This window comes from Engraulis encrasicolus, chromosome 10, assembly GCF_034702125.1.
Source record: "Engraulis encrasicolus isolate BLACKSEA-1 chromosome 10, IST_EnEncr_1.0, whole genome shotgun sequence".
Taxonomy (NCBI): Eukaryota; Metazoa; Chordata; class Actinopteri; order Clupeiformes; family Engraulidae; genus Engraulis; species Engraulis encrasicolus.
Window position 1 is genome coordinate 4,537,618 of NC_085866.1, and position 20,391 is coordinate 4,558,008.

General features: G+C 41.9%; 1 protein-coding gene across 2 annotated transcripts in view; it reads left to right on the forward strand.

The window, feature by feature from the left end:
* mib2 (MIB E3 ubiquitin protein ligase 2) overlaps positions 1-20,391 on the forward strand; it is a 36,186-nt gene that overhangs the window by 5,987 nt on the left and 9,808 nt on the right. Inside the window, exons 4-16 of one of the 2 annotated variants that reach the window (XM_063207891.1) lie at positions 81-252; positions 4,502-4,608; positions 6,860-7,054; positions 9,335-9,477; positions 9,850-9,957; positions 10,827-10,931; positions 11,750-11,912; positions 12,599-12,732; positions 14,071-14,219; positions 15,567-15,723; positions 16,512-16,666; positions 18,124-18,250; positions 20,117-20,341. In XM_063207891.1, coding sequence (XP_063063961.1) covers positions 81-252; positions 4,502-4,608; positions 6,860-7,054; positions 9,335-9,477; positions 9,850-9,957; positions 10,827-10,931; positions 11,750-11,912; positions 12,599-12,732; positions 14,071-14,219; positions 15,567-15,723; positions 16,512-16,666; positions 18,124-18,250; positions 20,117-20,341 — 1,940 coding nt within the window. Of the gene's footprint in view, positions 1-80; positions 253-2,194; positions 4,135-4,501; positions 4,609-6,859; positions 7,055-9,334; positions 9,478-9,849; positions 9,958-10,826; positions 10,932-11,749; positions 11,913-12,598; positions 12,733-14,070; positions 14,220-15,566; positions 15,724-16,511; positions 16,667-18,123; positions 18,251-20,116; positions 20,342-20,391 lie in introns of those variants that run through there. The other variant, XM_063207890.1, reaches the window with a different exon arrangement.

Genomic DNA, 20,391 nt, shown 5'->3' on the forward strand with positions numbered 1-20,391 from the left:
TTGAATCTTGAATTGAAGAACATGTGAATAATTGCTATAGCATCCTCAATGCTAATGCTATGCTCTGTTGTGTTCAACAGGAGTTCGACATTCTAACATAATTTGCGACGGCTGCAAGAAGCACGGCATCATGGGTATGCGCTGGAAGTGCAAAGTGTGCTATGACTACGACCTGTGTACACAGTGCTACATGAACAACAAGCACGACCTAGCACACAACTTTGAGCGCTATGAGACTGCACATTCGCAACCGTGAGTATGGGACCTGTATGCATGGACATAGTATGTATGGACGTATGAGTATGGAACCTGTATGTGTGGCCTTGTCTTTGTCTTTTCCTGAGTTTTCTCTACGTACATACTGTGTCTTAATGTTCATGCATGCCACATTTCCTGGTGATGTGTGTGCGGTAAGTTCAGAGATATTAGATTTTTATCTTCCTCAAAACTCTCTGGTAAGTCTTTGAAAGCATTAGTATCAAATTTTAGCTTTCTTGGATAAAGAAACTGGATTGGATTGGTTCGGATCCAGTTTGTACCACAAGGATAACAAAGGAACCCATTCCATTTTCAAACAGGCAATGACAATGGAGGGTATTAGTTTGGCATGAAGAGAGTCATGCATAATACTTACAACAGAAGGAAAGTGTTTAAATTGTGTTTGTATAAGTCTTCCCAAGCAAGACAAAGTAGAAGCAAAAGAAAAGTGAAGATCCTCGTTAGAGACTGTGGAACAGCTGGTATTATGACTAAGTATAATTAGGGGGGTGGGTATTGGCCAGAGGTTTACGATTTGATACTATCACGATGCGTTTACAGTATATATTGTTGCGATATTTACTTCAGTAAGTGTGTAAAAAGCTTTCTTGCCAAAACGCTTTCTGTACAGCTTTCTTGCCAGTTGCTGTGTAGCATTTACATTTATAGATCCATTTATGTGGTACAACAGAAATATTACCCACTCTCTACTGAAAAAAAGAACCAGTGGCACATTCTGCACATATTTTTTACTTTCTTATCATTATTAAATTATCGATTTTTGGTGTCATGTAAAGTAGTGCTACAGTACTTTATGCTCCTCTGGTCACAGATTATGGTCAAAAGTCCTTTTCTCTCCTCTTCCTTAGGCCAGGTTTAAGCCACGTTTTCTCTCCCCTCTTCACCCGCCAGTCTGGCTTAGTAACCTAATTTACTAACCTAACTTAACTTACTAATCTACGCTCAACTCAGAAAGTGGTCTTGTCCTCTGATATACTCAGTGGGAATTTGACTGGAATATACCGCCACCTACTGGTGTGTACTGGGAAACAATACTGCAGGATGTGGCAGCAATGTGGCAGCTTTTCTTCTTTTCATCTGCTGTGTAAACGGCAATAAAAAAGGGATTGAATAGTTTATACAATATCCTCAATGGTGTAAACAAAGCCAAAAGCTTACCACACGCTAGGGATGGTACAAACCGCACCGAAAACCGAAACCGTACAATTCACACACCATACCGAACCGTGAAATGCAGTCCGTGGCAAACCGCAATTCATGTACTGCCCAGAAAAATATGCAAATTAGAGATTTTAGGACTATCTTATCCAGTCTCTCTGATTAACACATTAGCATATAGCATATACACAATTAAAATCACACCATTTTCACATTATAAGCCTATAAAAAACATATGTAGGATGTAGGAAAGAGGGCATTTGGAACGCTCAGACAGCGCACATCAGTTGACGACAGCTGATTCAACTTACGTATCATCACTTAATAATTGCAGTTATATGAATATGGTTTAATATTCCCAGTGCACCATTTATCGTGAACTTAAAAAAAAAGAACCGCAGAGAACCGAAAACCGTGACCTTGATACCGTGATATGAACCGAACCGTGAATTTTGTGAACCGTTCCACCCCTACATGACACACGCACACACACACTCTGACACACACAAACACACACACACACACACACACACACACACACACACACACACACACACACACACACACACACACAAACACACACACACACATAAACACACAGACACACAATCACACACACAATCCAAGTGCTAAATCCTTGGAGAGTGGATTAGCCAAGTCACTGTGTGCAAGCGGATTAGCGTGGCTACGATGTCGAAAGCTCTCACTCCCCCCCACCCCCACCCCCACCCCCGCCACCCCTGCACTTGGCACAACATATCCATATGCCATCATCTCAGCCGTCATGTTTAAGCCAGCACGCTAACGCTAACATACCGTCATAACATGTTACACACCTGTAGGAATGCATAGTTGCCGTCTGATTGATGATGTTGTGATCTATGTGAGCAGAACATTTTGCAGGTTTATGTGTTTTAGGGTCAGTTCATTCATTCAGAAGTTATCTATTTATCCATCCGTTGATGTCCATCTAGCCGTCTGTATCTCTGTATCTCTGTATCTGGTCTGTCTGTCTGTCTCTGTCTGTTGGTCTGTGGCTGTGCTGTGTGTAAATTGAGGTTTCACCATTCATTGTAGATTGTTGTTGATTGGAAACTCTGGCAACTGCGTAGGGCTCTGTAGGGTAAGGTTAGTTATCTCAGTGAAATCATCTATTCAGCCAGCTCTTTAGCCACCTGTCTGTCTGTTGGTCTGTCTTGGCTGTCTGTCCTGTATACGGGATATGGTCTCATTATGCAGAGAAATCCGCACTCACAAACTGCGTCTCATTATGTATTTATATTACCACCATGTCCAAAAAGCAAACGCGTTTCGACTATCAAGCCTTCATCAGTGCGTGGTACTAGATTTGGTAGATTAGGTACTAGTGGCATTAGATTAGATTAGACTCTTTATTGTCTCATGGGGATATTTGTTTTCACATCAGACAGTCAGTTCCATCAGGTTCAGCATTCGTTAGATCAGTGGTTCTCAAACTTTTCCCATCATTCTCCCCTTCGGAGGGTCTGGATGCTTCCGTGCCCCCCCCCCCCCCCCTTTGATTCAAATTCATGACAATGTATAATATAATGTTGGTGAGGGCTTACATGTATTGCTTATTGGAGAGACAGGAAGTAATTTCCTTGGGGGGGGGAAAAACCCAAAATCAGATGTCACACTGAAGCGATGCTTCCACGCCCCCCCCAGGGGGGCTTGCGCCCCACTTTGAGAAACTCTGCATTAGATCTTTGTGGTACATATCTCATTTACAATACATGTAGTCACCATTTACACACATAGACACAAACACATCCTCAGACGTCCATATATAGGTCTATATTTATAGGTTCAAAAGCAACTCATGGGGCATATAAGGTTAGCTATCCCAGCACTACGACCTGAGAACACCTTGTTTACAGATTAGATTAGTCATATCTATTTCTTGGCTATTTGAAGATTCGGTTATTTCTGACTTTACTATTTCTGACTTTACTCCAACTTTCTATTTAGACATGTCCCCTCTATAGACAACAACATGGCTTTTCTGACTCTTGTTTTGCTGCTGCACTTGTTTTTGTTTGAATCGGGCCGGCCAGAGCGATTGAGCTAAGTCTGCCCAGCCTGCCTCGTGCCTCACAGGGCCTTCCTGTAGAGAGCGCAGGGCAGGCTATTCTATATTTATACGGCCGCCTCAAGTGGCTTTTCTGGTGAAGAGGCTTAAGGTGCAGAAGAAGGTGTGTGGGATAAAGTGGTGTTTTAATGACATAAGAACGGGCGCATGCGTACCGCTACACACCTTTCAACCATTCAAGCAACTCCAGAGAGTCTCCTCAACATTTTTCAGAAGCGCACAACACTTGTGCCTTAAAATAGAAAAAAAAAACTGTGAAAACTATGGAGCAGCTACCAACATGACGATTTGGAATATTTAGTCGTTCCTTTTTAAAAGATTGAAAGTAAATCACTTGCTATTTGATATTTCCAGACTATCGATGTTGAGGACAGGGAGAGATAAGACAGACTCTGTTTATGAGTCTTTGTATGTCTACTCTGTAAAGGTAGCGTTAGATAAACAACTTTTACTAATAACCAGACAAGCGGCAAGAAGCACAAACTGGATTAACGCACCACTGTAGCGCGTCTTGTCTGTGGGAAGAAAAATATGGGCATAGGCAGCTCCTTTGCTCCTCCGAGATCCAAACAAGTATTTACCATCAGGTATGTTATTTATTTTGCAGCTGCCAGTTGCTACTGCGCATACTGAAAGATATTGTGCTCTGCAAGTAGTTAATCACCACAGTGTTGGTTCTTTCTTTTGCTGAAGTCTGATATTAGTCCAGAGAATACAGTAGCTTGACAGAGTAGTTTTTTCCTTGTTTTTTAAGAACCGACAATTATTGATTATTAATTATTGTGGTATTTTGGGGCTTTGAAATCTTTGTGATGTACCCGTACATGTGGTCAGTCATATCATATGTGCCGAAACCTTATTGTCCACATGTGAAATTTGCCGTGTGTGTAATGGAAACAGTGATGCGTATCGTTGGGACTTAGTGTTTTTGCCACTATGTGCGTTCGTTGACAGTGTGGGCTTGGCACCAAGACAGAATCTGACTCGGATAATCCTTAAGGGCATCTTTCAGGGAGCCAAAGTGGTGCGCGGACCCGACTGGGACTGGGGAAACCAGGACGGTAAGTTGAGCTTTTTGAGAAAACAAATACTATGAAGAGATGGGTTTTGTAGCCTCTTAGTGCAGATGGGGTCACCGGCACTATTCACTATTTGCTGAAAATACTCCACTTCATCATAACAACATTGCTATGACAGTACTGAGAGCCTTAAAGGGACACTGTGTGAGATTTTTAGTTGTTTATTTCCAGAATTCATGCTGCCCATTCACTAATGTGACCTTTTTCATGAATACTTACTACCATCAAATTCTAAGTATTCTTTCTGACTGGAAAAATTGCACTTTTCATACATGAAAAGGGGGATCTTCTCCATGGTCCGCCATTTTGAATTTCCAAAAATAGCCATTTTTAGCTGCAAAAATGACTGTATTTGGGCCATACTCGAAAATATCTATTTATTACTTAGTAAACTTTCATGTAAAGATCAAATTTGGCAATAGGCAGCCCAGTTTCAATGAGCAGCATAGTTGCAGTACCTTTTTTGACCATTTCCTGCACAGTGTCCCTTTAAGTAACAGATTAAGACATAGCCATTACAATGTTGGTGACAGTAAGGTTATAACATGGGCTCTGCGCTAAGGGGTTAATGTAAACTCAGAGGCAAGAAAGCTCCTGCACACTGTTCATATTTGCAGTGTTTTACTTGCAACGTTTCCGTCTATTGACCTTCTTCAAGCAATTCAACTAATGTGAACAGTGTGCAAGAGCTTTCTTGTCTCTAACGTTGGTGACCCAGGAGTTCCACTCCCACACATCTGGCCAAAGGAGGTCTTCAAGAATTGTACAAAATAGTACTTCATGTAAACTCAGGAATTTGATTTGTCATAATGTGTATTTGTTATCTGCATGCAAATGTTGCTTTGATTTTCTCTCCTGCAAAGGCACTCTTGTTTATGTTTTCATCACTTCTGTCGTTTTATTATGCATGCCTATCTGCAATACCTTCTTTCTTTTTTGCTGTTTTATTTTCTTTTTTCTGTATTTAAGCTGTCATTGTTTTGTCTGTCATCTTTACTCAGATGACCTTCACCTTTTTTATGAAGTGTTTATAAGGTGTTTTTTATGGGGAACACTTGCAAGGTTGTGTGGTGCATTGTGAATTGACACTTTCAATTTATATATAGGTACTTCAGTGTGCAGGATTTTCATGTAGTCGTGTAGGTACAGGTCTCCCTGAAATGAGCAGTTGCTATAAGCAATTTCAGTTGCTGTAAGTCATGCTAAGTACTGTGCAGCATCCTTCTAATATTAACCTCATTTATTGACGATAGGCAACATAAGTAAAGATGTACAGTACGTGTTCACCTACGTTAGTGTTTCTCAACAGAGGCTCTACAGCCCCCCTAGGGCCGTTTGGGACCCATAGGGGGGGCGTTGAGAAGGATAGAACTGAGAGAGGCCGGTGCTGCTTAGTTGCTACTAAGGGGGTGTTGGCAGACTTATGATGAGGTCACGGGGGCGTTGGCAGGCTTATGATGAGGACCAGGGGGCGTTGGCAGGCTTATGATGAGGTCAATGAGGCATTGGGAGGCTTAAGATGAGGACCAGGGGGTGTTAGTTCAAAAAAAGGTTGAGAACCACTGGACTACTGTATGTGTTCAAATCCAGAGGCCATAGTGTAAGTCAGTGTTGATGAGATGATCAGAGACTGCCTCATACAGTAGTCCTTGCTATGTACCTTTCAATCCACCCCTAAAATCCATTTTATTTTGTGTCATTAATCTTTCTAGAGGTTTTATTTATTTATTCATCTATTCTTTCTCCATCTCCACCTGTCCACCTTGTTCAGTGCATTTCTTTTTGGTGTGATTTGGCACAATTCTTCTTCCTTTCTAATTGTAACCTCATTCACTCATCACCTTTATCAATCTGTTTTTGAATGTGCATCGATATGTTTTTTGATGTTGTTTGAAGACACACACAATGTGTGAATCAGGGTTTGACATTGGCACCTGTGGCTAGTAACAATTTCAGTCTCACGAGCCACTTTAGCGGTAACTTATTATTTGTTGTGACAAATCACAGAAGTTGCATCAATTGTTTGTATTCAAATGCAAGAATATTCTAAAGAAGATAAAAATGACAACAAAACTCGCTAGCAGAAAGTCTAAATGGCCAGTGACTTGGGAAAAACACTAGCCACAGTGGCTGGTGAGCAAATAAAAAAAATGTCAAGCCCTGGTATGAATGTGTATGGGTATTTGTGCATTTGCACAACATGTGTCTGTGGCTATATGCACAACTACATCAGGCGGCGAGGGGAAGATCGGCAAGGTGGTGGACATCCGTGGTTGGGACACGGAGTCGGGCCGCAGCGTGGCCAGTGTCACGTGGTCCAACGGGACCACCAACGTGTACCGCATGGGCCACAAGGGCAAAGTGGACCTCAAGTACATGACCGACGTACAGGGAGGATTCTACTACAAGGAACATCTGCCAAATCTAGGTACCCAAAAACATCTTTTATTTTATTTTATTTTATTTTTTGGGGGCTTTTCAAGCATTTATTGGTTGTTATCAGACAGGATAGTGGAGGACAGACCTCTCACTATAGGAAGTGAGTTGGGAGAGAGAGACGGGGAAGGACCCGGACTTTTAATTTCAGTTTTTCGCTCTGATAGCCCAATTCACGTCACTGCTGGCATATTCATTTTGAAATAATGACTTCCGGCGCTGAGGTCAAATTTGGTTGTTTGTGGTGTTTAACACTCCATCCCGTTGTTAAAGGTGCACTGTGTGGGATGATGGCAAGAGTAGATATTGCAACTATGCTGCTCATTGACACTGTGCGGCCTATTGCCAAATCTTTTCATGAACATATTATTTATTTACTGAATAATAAACTAATATTTACTCTTATGACCAAAGTACAGTTAGTTTTACAGCTAAAAATGTCTATGTCTGGAAATTCAAAATGACGGACATGGAGAAGATGCACCTATTCAAGTCAAGTTTATTGTCAATTTCTTTACATGCACTGGTCATACAAAGAATTTGAAATTGCGTTTCTTGCTCTCCCATGCAGACATAGACTAATCTAGGTAAGGACATAGACAGTATAGACATAGACAGTACTCATACATGGACATAGACAGTATGGACGTAGACATTGCTCATACAGACATTTAAAGTGCAAGACTGGACAACAGAAGACTTGTAGAGAACATACATTAAGAGGAGGTATTTTGTTGTTCTTTTTTCTAAAAGTCCTTTATAGCGTTCTGACATAGTAATAGTAGCATTTGAAGAAATAAATAATTAAAAAAAGGTTTTTATTAAATACACCAGCAGCAGTATGTGTGTGTGTGTGTGTTTGTATGTGTTTTGTGTGTGTGTGTGTGTGTGTGTGTGTGTGTGTGTGTGTGTGTGTGTGTGTGTTTAGTGCAGGTAGAAAGTGCGGTGTGCGTCTGTGTGTGTGTACCTGTGTATGTGTGTGTGTGTGTGTGTGTGTGTGTATGTGTGTGAGTATGAGTTGTGTGTCAGTGTGTGTATGTTTGGGTTTAGTGCAGAAAGTGCAGTGTGCTTGTGTGTGTGTGTGTGTGTGTGTGTGTGTGTGTGTGTGTGTGTGTGTGTGTGTGTGTGTGTGTGTGTGTGTGTGTGTGTGTGTGTGTGTGCATGTGTATGTTTTGAGTTAGTGCAGGTTGAAAGTTCAGTCACAGATGTAGTAGTGCAGGTGGAATGTTCAGTCGCAGATATGGTGGTGGGGATGAGGGGGGGGAGCGTTGTCAGTGGCCTGGCTGGCTAGAGGCTGACAGTGAAGGGAGAGTGGGTTGAGTGTTCAGTATCTTGATTGCTTGATGCATCGTGCTGCTTGCAAGCCTGGTGGTACGGGAACGGAGGCGCCTGTACCTCTTTCCAGAGGGCAGGAGGCTGAACAGTTTGTGTGCAGGGTGGCTTGTGTCTTTGATGATCATCAGTGCTTTTCGGGTGAGGCGTGCGGTGTAAATGTCCTGCAGGGAGGGGAGTGGTACTCCAATGATCTTCTTCGCTGTGTTCACAACACGCTGGAGTGTCTTCCTGTTTTTCTCCGTGCAGCTTCCTCCCCACACTGTGATGCAGCTGGACACGACGCTCTCTATGGTTCCTCTGTAGAATGTTGTCATGATGGAGGGTGTAGCACTTGCCTTCTTTAGTTTGCGCAAGAAGTAGAGACGCTGATGGGCCTTCTTCGCCAGTGATGTAGTGTTGGTGGTCCAAGAGAGGTCGTCGCTGATGTGCACTCCAAGGAACTTGGTGCTGCTCACTCTCTCCACAGCATCACCGTCGATGGTCAGTGGTGGCAGTTGTTTTTGGACCCTCTGAAAGTTGACAACAATCTCCTTGGTCTTGTTGACATTCAGCAGGAGGTTGTTGTCTTTGCACCATCTGGCCAGCAGGTCTACTTCTTCTCTGTAGTGGGTCTCATCGCCCTTAGTGATGAGGCCCACCAGTGTTGTATCATCCGCAAACTTCACTAGATGGTTAGTGCTGTGGGTCGTTGTGCAGTCATGTGTCAGCAGCGTGAACAGCATTTTTCGTGTATGAAAAGTGCAATTTTCCCAGTCATAATGAATACTTACAATTTAATGGGATGGAAAGCATTCGTGAAATATGTAACATTCAGGAATAGGCAGCATGAATTCTAGAAAGAAAAAGATAGTAGTTTAAGTAGATAAAGGACTAAAACAAACAAGAGCCAAAAAGTATTACATATTTCAGTATTTGCGTCTGTGTTGTGCTGGTCCAGGTGAGCATGCGGAGCTCCAGAAGCAGGAGAGTACGGATGGAAACGTCTTCCAGCAGGGAGACAAGGTCAAGTGTCTACTGGAGGTCGACATCCTCAAGCAGATGCAGGAGGGACACGGGGGATGGAACCCCAAAATGGCCGAGGTACAATTCAATTCAATTCTTTATTTTACACCCAGCGAGATCCATATCACATATGAAAACATTACAACATAGTAAAAAAATAAATAATAATAATTAAAAACAGAAGAACAATAAGGGAGATGAAGATATTGCATAGCTCATTATCCCAATTACAGACATTACAGTACTTACCTTCATACTTTTCATTTAAACCTTGGTATTATTTTAATGCTCAGTATTTCCTGTCTTTTTGTACTTAAAATGTTTAGCCTCCGAACATGCATAGTACCGACATATTTAGTGATTTTGGATTCGTCTTCAAAACTTGTTGATAGATGGATTAGATTTACGGTATAGTATGGATTTACAGTACAGGTATGTTTGTATTGACAGTATATTGGCAGAATTGGAACCATCCACAGGATAACAGAAAGGGGAGATGTTCGTGTTCAGTACACCAATAACATCCGCTGGACGTACCACCCCGGAGCACTTACTAAGGTGAGAATGTTATAGTTCAGGGGTCCCCAACCTTTCTGGGTCAGAGGGCTACCCGAGGGCTACTGAGAGCTACCCAAGGGCTACTTTTGTTCAAAACCCTTTATTGATGTCTTGACATAATTCCCAAATCACACTAGATTGAATGATAATTTGCTTAAAGATTATAAGGAAACATTCTTTATAGTCTAATGAAGAAATAATCTCGTATTCAAATTCAGAAAAGCATTAACTGTGACTAAAATCTTGAAGTAATGATTATTTATTAACATCCTTGGTGGGCACCTCAGAAGCTCCTGGAGGGCTACCTGGCGCCCGCGGGCACAACGTTGGTGACGCCTGTTATAGTTTATGCCTTTATTTACATTTGAACCATTGCATTGAAAGGCGAACACAAAGTTGCCTTAACATACCTGAAATTGTTTCTCCATGAAGTTCAAATAATCAAGCTAAGAAATGATTGCCATGTATAAAAGATACATTATAAACATGAGCAAGTACAAAATGTCACATTATGTGATTGGTGATATTGCCATGCTGTATGGTTCCTAAAGTGGCCCATATGGATTCATTGGTTTGATACCGAATAAATTGTAAAGGGAACTTTGCAAAGATTATTTCTACCCAAATTAAGACTTAAAATATGTGTGCATCGGCATAGTTTTATGCTTTACTTACTGGAGCTCTTACTAAGGTGAGAATGTGGCAAGACTTTATTTTAGGGTTCACATATTATGTATGCTCCACTTGTTTGTGCCTGATGAGTCACTTTGTTATATTTGTCACTTGTAAGCATCTTGTTATTCATAGCTGAATCATTGGTTGGCCTTTTGCAAAGCATGTGTTCATGCCTTCCTCTTTTGTGGCCACAGGTCAATACGTTTTGTGTGGGCGAGCTGGTGCGCGTGCTGGAGGACATGGAGAATGTCAAGAGGCTCCAGGTTGGCCACGGGGAATGGACAGACAGCATGACCACTGTATGTTCACCACCTTTACACTGTCCAGAGAAATTAAACTATGTCTCTACATTGTGCATACAGTCATGTTTTACTATGACTAACATAGGACTGGGCGATATGGAAAAAAACAATATCACGATATGGATTACTTTATATCACGATAACGATATCATGATATAGCACAATTACATACGTTTTCAGTTATTTTCTTTATTTGCTCTTTATTTTTTCATGTCGCAAAACAATCTTTCTTTAAAATGGATCTTTCTATTCTTTTTTTTACAGTTACATTGACTTATAGTGTGTATTGTGACAACATTAAATGTAATTAAATGATATTCAATTGAATAAAATTGATAAAATTACTATCACGATATAAACGATATAGGAGAAAGGTCACGATATACGCTTTTATATCACGATAACAATATATATCGTCCTATTGCCCAGCCCTACCAACAGCACACATTCACTCATCTCTTGCTACTTTCACATACGTTGCTTGCTTCTTGTTCACTGGCCTATTTGCCAATCGCTCATGGAACGTTCGCTAAACGTTCCTGCGGGTTTAACTGCCAATGCAAAAGCGAGAAGTACTCTCAGTTATCCGAACTCTGCATTCCAATTGGTTACTCGCTTACTCGCCTCGCTCAAAGTTAAAATAACTAGCAGCGATGTGTGTGACCGTAGTTTCAGTAATATAAAAGTTTGTGTAACACTGAGTTGCAGTCCGTATAATTCTAATTTTACATGTGTATAGTATCAATACATTGTTATAAAATAAAATATAAGCTGTAATAAACTCTGTTTTCCCCTCTCCTCTCCTCTCCTGTCAGGTCCTAGGGCAGGTGGGTAAGGTGTTGAAGGTGTACGCTGACGGAGACCTGCGTGTGGCCTTTGACAGCCAGACGTGGACGTTTAACCCCGCGTGCATATGTGCCCAGCCAATGGAGGTCAATGCCAATCTGATGACCACGGAGAACCCCAGTCAGACAGGATGTAAGATAACTGTTTGGAGGAAGAGCATTTACTTCCTTCTCTGGGGTGCATTTCTTGAAAGCATAGTTGTTGTTGGTTAGCAACTTTAGTAATTGCAAATGGGAATTTGCATTGCAAACAACAAAGTAGCTAACGTAGTTAGCAACTATGGTTTTGAGAAATGCACTCCTGGTCCACATATCTGTCTGTGTTCACTTTTTTTTGTTTTTTGCATCTTTTGATCATCTTTTGTTTGTTTTCAACGTCTTTTCTATGTCTTTTTAATCACAAATGCTAATTGTTATGTGTGTACTGCATGTCTCTTGTCTTTCTCCTCCTGTGTGCCATATTCAACTCTTGCTTGCTCCTTTAACAGGTTGTTGCTCCGTTGTTTACTGAAACACACCTGTCTGTCTGAAGCATTTTTGTTTGTTTGTTTGTTTGTTTGTTTTGTTCTCTTACGAAATGGTTTAAATATCTGTTAATTTCATGATGTCTCGTTTGCATTTGTGCATACCACATGGGTCTTGGGTTTTTGTCACTTTCGGTCATTTTTTAAACATCTTTGAAAGATCTCACAAGTAGCGCAGCAGTAGCACAGTTTGTAGATGCCACAGCTGTGTTAACTCGTCTCTTCCTCTCCCCCTTGTCTCCCTCTCTCTCTCTCTCTCCCGCTCTCTCTCTGTTGTCTCCTGTGTCCTCAACAGCTCGTGTGATCTCTGTGCTTGAGAAGCTTCTGTCCCAGTCCACGGAGCTTGACAACCCCAACAGACTGGTCATAGAGGCTGCAAGGGGAAGCGCCACCAAAGTACAAGAACTCGTGCAGAAATTTGCAGACAAGGTACTTATCAGGGCTTCTGTCATTCCTTCTTTTCCTCTGTTGTAGTCAGAGCCTGGCCACAATACTTTCAGTCGGGAAAAGTCACCAAATCTTGTTGTGATTTATTGGGCAGTATGGCAAACAGACAAATATTTTGGCCTACGCCCTCTCCAGATTTGCAGTATCAGTGATTATTTTCTTCTGTTGTATTCAGAGCCTGAGCACAATACTTTGTGTAATGTTTAATGTAATTTATCTGCCTACGCAACTGAATCCTCTTTTCTGATTGGCTGATGGGGTTGCAACTAATTCCCTATAACCTGTCAGGCGTCAAACGTGCGACTAAGTTAGGCGAACTGCCGTTACTAATTCTAAACTGCAGGTTGCTATGGCCAAAAGCCAGTCGTTAGTTCTATCGCATTTGTTTATCAAGTCAAGAGTCAGTCGTTAATTCTATCACATTTGGTTGTCAAGCCAAGAGCCAGTCGTCAGTTCTATCGCATTTGGTTGTCAAGTCTGTCGCCCTAAAAGTTCTACTACATGCATCTGATAGAGGCGCGCCTGATTACGTGCGCACTAAATTATTCTGCAGTTGGCATAATTCATAGGTTACAAATTTACAGATAGGCCTAGCAATAGATGACAAAAATACCCTGTACCGAAATTCTAAGCACCTGCCTCGCCATCAATTGTATCGAAACGAGTCACCTCGTCATCTGCTCCACTCCCATGGTTTTTAAAATGTAGGCTATTTCCCGCTGCCTTCCCTTGTTCCGAAAACATCCCTTTTTTTTAATTAGACTCTCTCTCTCTCTTTTACGCACGAAGTTGACAGGTAGCCTGTGATGATCAGCAGGGGGAAATAGAGGCGTGATGCGACGTGTCGATTCAGCATGTAGAAATGCTTCGCAAGTTTTTGTTTTTAAACTTCCATCCCGCCGTGGTATAGGGCCAAAGGAAAATTAAATAATCACAGCGTCGGCAGGCTACCAAACGAAGATTCTAGGCGCGTCAAATTGGACACCCGCACAGCAACATTCTATCTCGATAGAACATGGTTCCTACAACTTTACAGACAATAATAAATTAAAAAAGTACCCCACCATAACGGCAGATAAGCGGGATAACGGCCTTTGAGGTCGACCGGTTATAGAAATGAATGGCTTGGCGGAGGCAACTTTGTCTTCGCGCTGCGTGTGTCGCCAAAGTTCGGAGCCGCCGAATCGCCATTAATTTCGTATAACCGGTCACCTGGTCGGCAGTTATCCCTTACTTGTTGGTGCAGGTGGATATCCAGAACCAGGGCAAGACGGCTCTGCAGGTGTAATGTGTAATGTGTATTGGTGTTGTTATATCCAGGTGGACATCCAGAACCAGGGCAAGACGGCGCTGCAGGTGGCGTCCCACCAGGGCCATGTGGAGGTGGTGGAGATCCTGCTGAAGGCAAACAGTGACGTCGAGCTCAAAGACGAGGACGGAGACGCAGCCTTGCACTACACAGCCTTCGGGTAAGTGGAGTACATATTACGCTACACTACACTACACCGCCTTCGGGTAAGTAGAGTACATATTACACTACACTACACTACGCAGCATTACACTACACAGCCTTCGGGTAAGCACATTGCAGCTTTGCATTACATTACATTTAGTAGACGCTTTTGACCAAAGCGACCTACAAGGAAGACATTCAAGCAAGTACAGAGTGAGGGGTCACTACAGAGTACAGCAGTATACAAGTAATGTAGAACAGATAGAGAGCAGAACCACAGTGGAGGACCTATGAAATGTTGTGCTTGTTAGTACCGGTACCCATGATTAGTAACATGATTAGTTACACAAGTAACTTCACTGAGCAAGTGTTCTACAGTTACTATAGAGCAGTGATTCTCAAAGTGTGGTCCAGGGACCACTGGTGGTCTGCGACAGAGCTCTAGTGGTCCGCGAAGGGGTTTCTTTTCCAAGATAAGCTACCAGTAGGCTATGTTTGCAACATAATTACAAAGCTAAACATAGCTGAAGTCTTACTTTAACCACAATATGACAGGGTTGTGATTTCAATCAAAATTAGCAGCGTCAAATTAGCACCCCTCAACTGACAATTCCGTTGACAGGTGGTCCCTGAACATTTTTGGGGCAGACAAAGTGGTCCTCGTTCTAAAAAAGTTTGAGAAACACTGCTATAGAGCAATGTACCTGATTCAAATATTTAATTTGTGTTGTTGATACTGTGTTGGACCACAGTAGTAAAGACATCTTTGTGCTGTCATGAAATCCAGGGTGGTCTACTAAGAAGCTGGTTCAGTAGTTGAACCAGGTTAAGTTAACCTTGTAGTAGAGGGAAATCATCTAATAGAAAAGCCTGTACTTCTAAGTAGGGCTGCACGATTATGGAAAAAAATCATAATCGTGATTATTTTGGTCAAAATCGTAATCACGATTATTAATCACGATTATTGAATTTCGCAGATTTTTTGGAAAATTATAACAAGATGAAATATAACCAAGAATGAATTATATACGGGATGAGCAAAATAAAATGAATTGTAATAATTATGTAAAGGCAATAGCATGAAACTTAGGTGGACAGATTTCTGGCCAGAAACACCAGCCTGTCAATAGTTCTGGCTTCAAGGACGCTCTCAAAGGTAGGTCACTATTGCCACGATTAAATCACGATTAAAATTTCGACTTCGATTTCACTGATTTATCACGATTTTCGACTATTTTCGATTAATTGTGCAGCCCTACTTCTAGGTATAGCCCCCTGGTCTCCACCACAGTTGCATATTCCACATGCATTGCATGTTGTCACCACTTTGTTTGTCTGTTATGTTTCCCATTTTGTCCTACAGTAACCAGGTGGAGGTGACCAAGCTGTTGTTGAGTAATGGGGCGAATATAAACCTCCTGAATAACTCCCTGTGCACCGCGCTTCACATCGCCGTCAATAAAGGCTTCACTGAGGTGGTCCGCGTCCTCATTGAACTATCAGCAGACGTCAATTTACAGGTAAGTCTTGCCCTGTACCGGCTGTTGCATGTATGCAATTGGAGTAAGAGCTGTCGTCCGGGCCTTTGTCTTACTCAGGAATTTTTGCTCATTGCGTTATTTCACAAGAGGGAAAAAGAAGGAATTGCACACTGGAGCTGAATGCACTTCCAAAGGGTTTTCTTTGTTTTCTGCATTTGTAATAGGTTCAACAAAGTGCATTCAGCTCCTGTGCGTGAAAGAAACGGAAACCTGATAGTGACACCTGAACTCCACTTCTGTACCTCTGATTATTTAATTTCACCGGTCTTTCAGCCTTTCGCCTGAAGTATTTTTCTGTAAGAATCACTTTTCCCAATGTGTGTCCATGCACAAACTCAAGTCATTTGCCAAGATGTTCATTTCCGTCATGCTTCATAACTACTCAATAAAACGTATGTGATTATTCACTCTAACCGCACAAATATACCTACCGCGACAAGAGCGATGCGAGCGACGAAAGTAATTGACTTTGTATTGAGTCGCGAGACAAAAGCGATTCTGGAGACTAGAGCGATTTGCGCGACGAGCGCGAAAGTTTGAAGTTGAAATCCTTTCAACTTTCTATGAAGCGGTTCGGCGACAAGCCGCGACAGCCAATGACTGTATAGAGGTCAGTGACCACAGCCAATGGGAATGTTTGAATGCTTTGCCTTCTGCTTGTAACGGACATACTTTAGTCGCTTCAATCGATCTGTCGCTTCAATCGCATCGCGCCTGGTCTATTCGCGCGGTAACCCTTACTCTTATGTAATGGTATTTTTCTACAGGATTCGTACGGAGACACCCCACTTCATGACGCCATTACGAAAGACTTCCAGCTCATCATCCAGCTCCTCACTTCAGTGCCCAGCATTGACTTCACCCTCCAGAACAACCGAGGATTCAACCTACTGCACCACGCCGCCCTCAAAGGCAACATGCTGTAAGCCATGAGTCCACACAGTACAGTAGTGCATGTGTTGTTTCCTAGTTGATAACATTAAATGGACTGCATTTATATTATATAGCGCTTTCCCACTTCTTCGAGCACTCAAAGCGCTTTACATTTAGACCTCACATTCACCCATTCACACTCACATTCCCACACTGGTGACCCTGGCCTCCACGCAGGGTACCACCCTACCACCAGGAGCAGTTTGGGGTTAAGTGTCTTGCTCAAGGACAAATCGATGGGATTCAGACAGAAGTCATTGGCTGATGCTGCGATTCTAGTAATTTGCAGATCGTAAAAACATCAAGGGGAGGGTTTTAAAGCAGTTAAACATCTGTCCATTACTGACTGATGTCAGTGAACTGATTAGTGTGCATAAACACTTAGGGTTTTCTTTTGCCTTAAGACATGTACATCTTTTTATATTTTACCAGACATCGACGGTGTTACTTCCCTCTTCATCAGAGGGTCATCAGAGGGACCCTCTGATGAAGACGGAAGTAACACCGTCGAAACATGTCTGGTAAAAGATAAAAACATTTACATGTCTTAAGGCAAAAGAAAACCCTAAGTGTTTAAGTTAAACAGTTAGACATAATGAACTGAATACATATGATTAGTGTGCAGTAGTACAATTGAGGTTGGTTGAGGATGTTGTAATGTCCATCCTTGAGAACTGGACAAGGATATGTCTGCAACATAGGCTGTACTGTACCAGAGCTGGACAACCCTTTTATGGTGTGGCGATGAACCCACTCACTCACTCACTCACTCTGATGAAGGCCTAGTGCCGAAACGTCAGCACCAAAGAAAACATTTTAAAAAGTGGTGAACTGTGAAGAAGCAGTGTCGCGCTCTTCCTTGTGTGAACTGAAGACTGAAGTACCTTGAAAAGCTGCTCCTGCTGAAAAAGAAACATTCGAGGTGTACGGGCTCTCACAAAAAACTGTGGAGATGGACCCAAAAACTACCATACAATACCAAACCCATTCCAAAAAAAAGAAAAAAAGCCAATACATGTTTATTTTGCAGTTCAATTGATTACATGTCTTTTTGGTGTTTTAAACATCGGAGTCTACTGCAAGCTAATTTTTCAAGGTAGACTAGGCATGAGAGAAGGCATTGCGACTACAAGCATGTTGCCCATATCAAATATGCTGCTCACTACCAAATTTGATATTTTCATGAATATTTACTAAGTAATAAACTAATATTTGACCAATGTGCATTATGGTGGTGGTTAACACTCATGATAAACAATTATGTTTTTTTTCCTCATTTGTTAAGCACTTTGAGTTGCATCCCTTGTATGATACAGTGCTATACAAATACAATTATTATTATACTATTATATTATAAAGATAACGGTTGTGAATGGGCAGCATTCATTAATTCTGGAGGTAAACTACTACAAGATGACATGCTAATGTGCCTCTTTGTGTTTCCAGAGCAACGAAGACCATTCTGGAGCGAGCTCGGCAGCTAGTGGACGTGAAGAAGGATGACGGCTTCTGCGCACTGCACCTGGCGGCCCTCAACAACCATTGTGACGTCGCTAAACTGCTCATCAAAGAGGTCTGACATGCTACATAAACACTGATGATGACTCTTTTTTTTAATTTAGGATTTAAGTTTAAGATTTTTGATGGTCATGATAATAGTTTGTGGTTCTTTACACTAAAATGGGTAATGAAAGTTCAAATTGGTTAAGTTTTAGAAATGGATGCATTTCAGGTTTTTTTTTTCCTCACTGTTTTTTAAACAAGATCCTAAGACGAGAAATAGTAACATTACAAAATCAGAGCCCAACTTCCACCCTCCCCAAAATGCAGCATTTCTAATTCCAGTGCCGTGTCGTTGTGAGAGGGCTGCGTTATACAGATGCACTCTATTAGCAGGGCCGCCGTGTTTTTTATTCACTGATTTAAAGGGGTATGCCACTATTTTGGGGCTTAATACAATTGAAATCGTTGGCCAGGGTTTATAAAGGTGGTAAAGTGTCTTATTTTTCATGTAAGCCGCTGTCTTGCTTTAAGACAATTTAAAAGAGGGAGCATGTCGCTAAGCTAGTGAAAGTCAATGCATCCGTGTAACATGCAAAATAGTGGCATACCCCTTTAAACAAGATCCCAAGATGAGTAACACTAGCATTTAAAAAAAATCAGTGACCAACACCCACCTTCTCCCCATTTCTTATTTCTCTTCTGTACACACTGGGTCTTTCTCAAAACCTAGGACAGTGTCCTTCCAAGTGTATCAGCCTAATTAGTCACACCCAGTGATTGGATACTCTTTATTAGTCACACCCAGTGATTGGATATTCTGTAGAGTTCGCCAAAGAGTATCCAATCACTGGGCGTGACTAATTAGGCTGATACACTTGGAAGGACACTGTCCTAGGTTTTGAGAAAGAGCACTGTGTTGTGTCCTTGTGAGAAGACTGTATTATACTGTAGTATTGATGCTCTGTATTTGCAGTGATGCGTTTTCTTATTTCTTTTTTTTATGATTATAATTTTTTATTAGCACTGTCAAAAGAATTTGTTCCAACAAGATATGGCTTAATAGTGCACACAAGAATAAACAAAAACAAAACAAAAAAGGCAGATCAACAAAGAAAAAAAAGGGAACATAGCAGGGACATCATCATAACAATAGGCTTCAGATGGTTAGAAATTCTAACTTAGAATGTCCTTAATTCCTGAACAAAGGTCCTTCCATGCATTTACTGTAGACAAACTGGCGTTGTTCAGTCGAGCTGTTGTTTCCTCTAATGATGCAATGTCCAGTAAAGATCTGATCCAGGAACATTTTGCACTGATATCAGGTTTGAACCACAGCTGGAAGATTGTCTTTTTGGCAGCTGTGAAGCCTCGTTTTCTTATTTCTATCCTGTACCCTGTGCCATGTCCTTGTGAGATTACTGCGTTATACTAATCGAGGCTGCTCTCTATTCGATACGATACAATACAAAACGACACATTTGTATTGCACTTTATTGTCAGCACTGTGTAAAATTGAAAGAAAAATGTCTGCACACTTAAATCCCCTTTGTGTTCTTTTTAATAATAGGCCTATTATTAAAAAGAACACAAAGGGGATTTAAGTGTGCAGACATTTTTCTTTCAATTTTACACAGTTTTTGTTTATGTTTGGCACCTTTTAATCGAGAGTGCAGTGTGATCAGGATAAACACACTTTATTGTCAGCACTGAAATTCATTTTGCATCCCTGCATCCCTTGCATCCCATTCACAGTGATGCATTTTCTTATTTCTGTCCTGTACCCTGTGGCGTGTTGTTGTGAGAGGACCGCGTTATACTGAAGTGTTGATGCTGCGCTGCTCCATTCGCAGTGATGCATTTTGTTTTGTCTGTGCTGTGTCCTTGTGAGAGGACTGCATTATAGTAATCGATGCTGCTGTGCTCTCTGTGTCCGCAGGGCCGCTGTGATGTCAATATCTGTAATAACCGGCACCAGACGCCTCTGCAGCTGGCGGTGGCCCAAGGTCACCTCAAGGTGATCCAGCTGCTGGTGGCCGAGGGGGCCAACGTCAACCGGGAAGACGAGGACGGGGACACGGCCATGCACGTGGCCCTCACCAGAGAGACGCTCTTAAACGCCGCGTTCGCCGCAGAGGGCGAGGGGTCCAGCCTCTACGCACTGGTATGTGGAGTCATACGGTTTTGGGTGTTGTTGAATGTTCAGTTTCATCC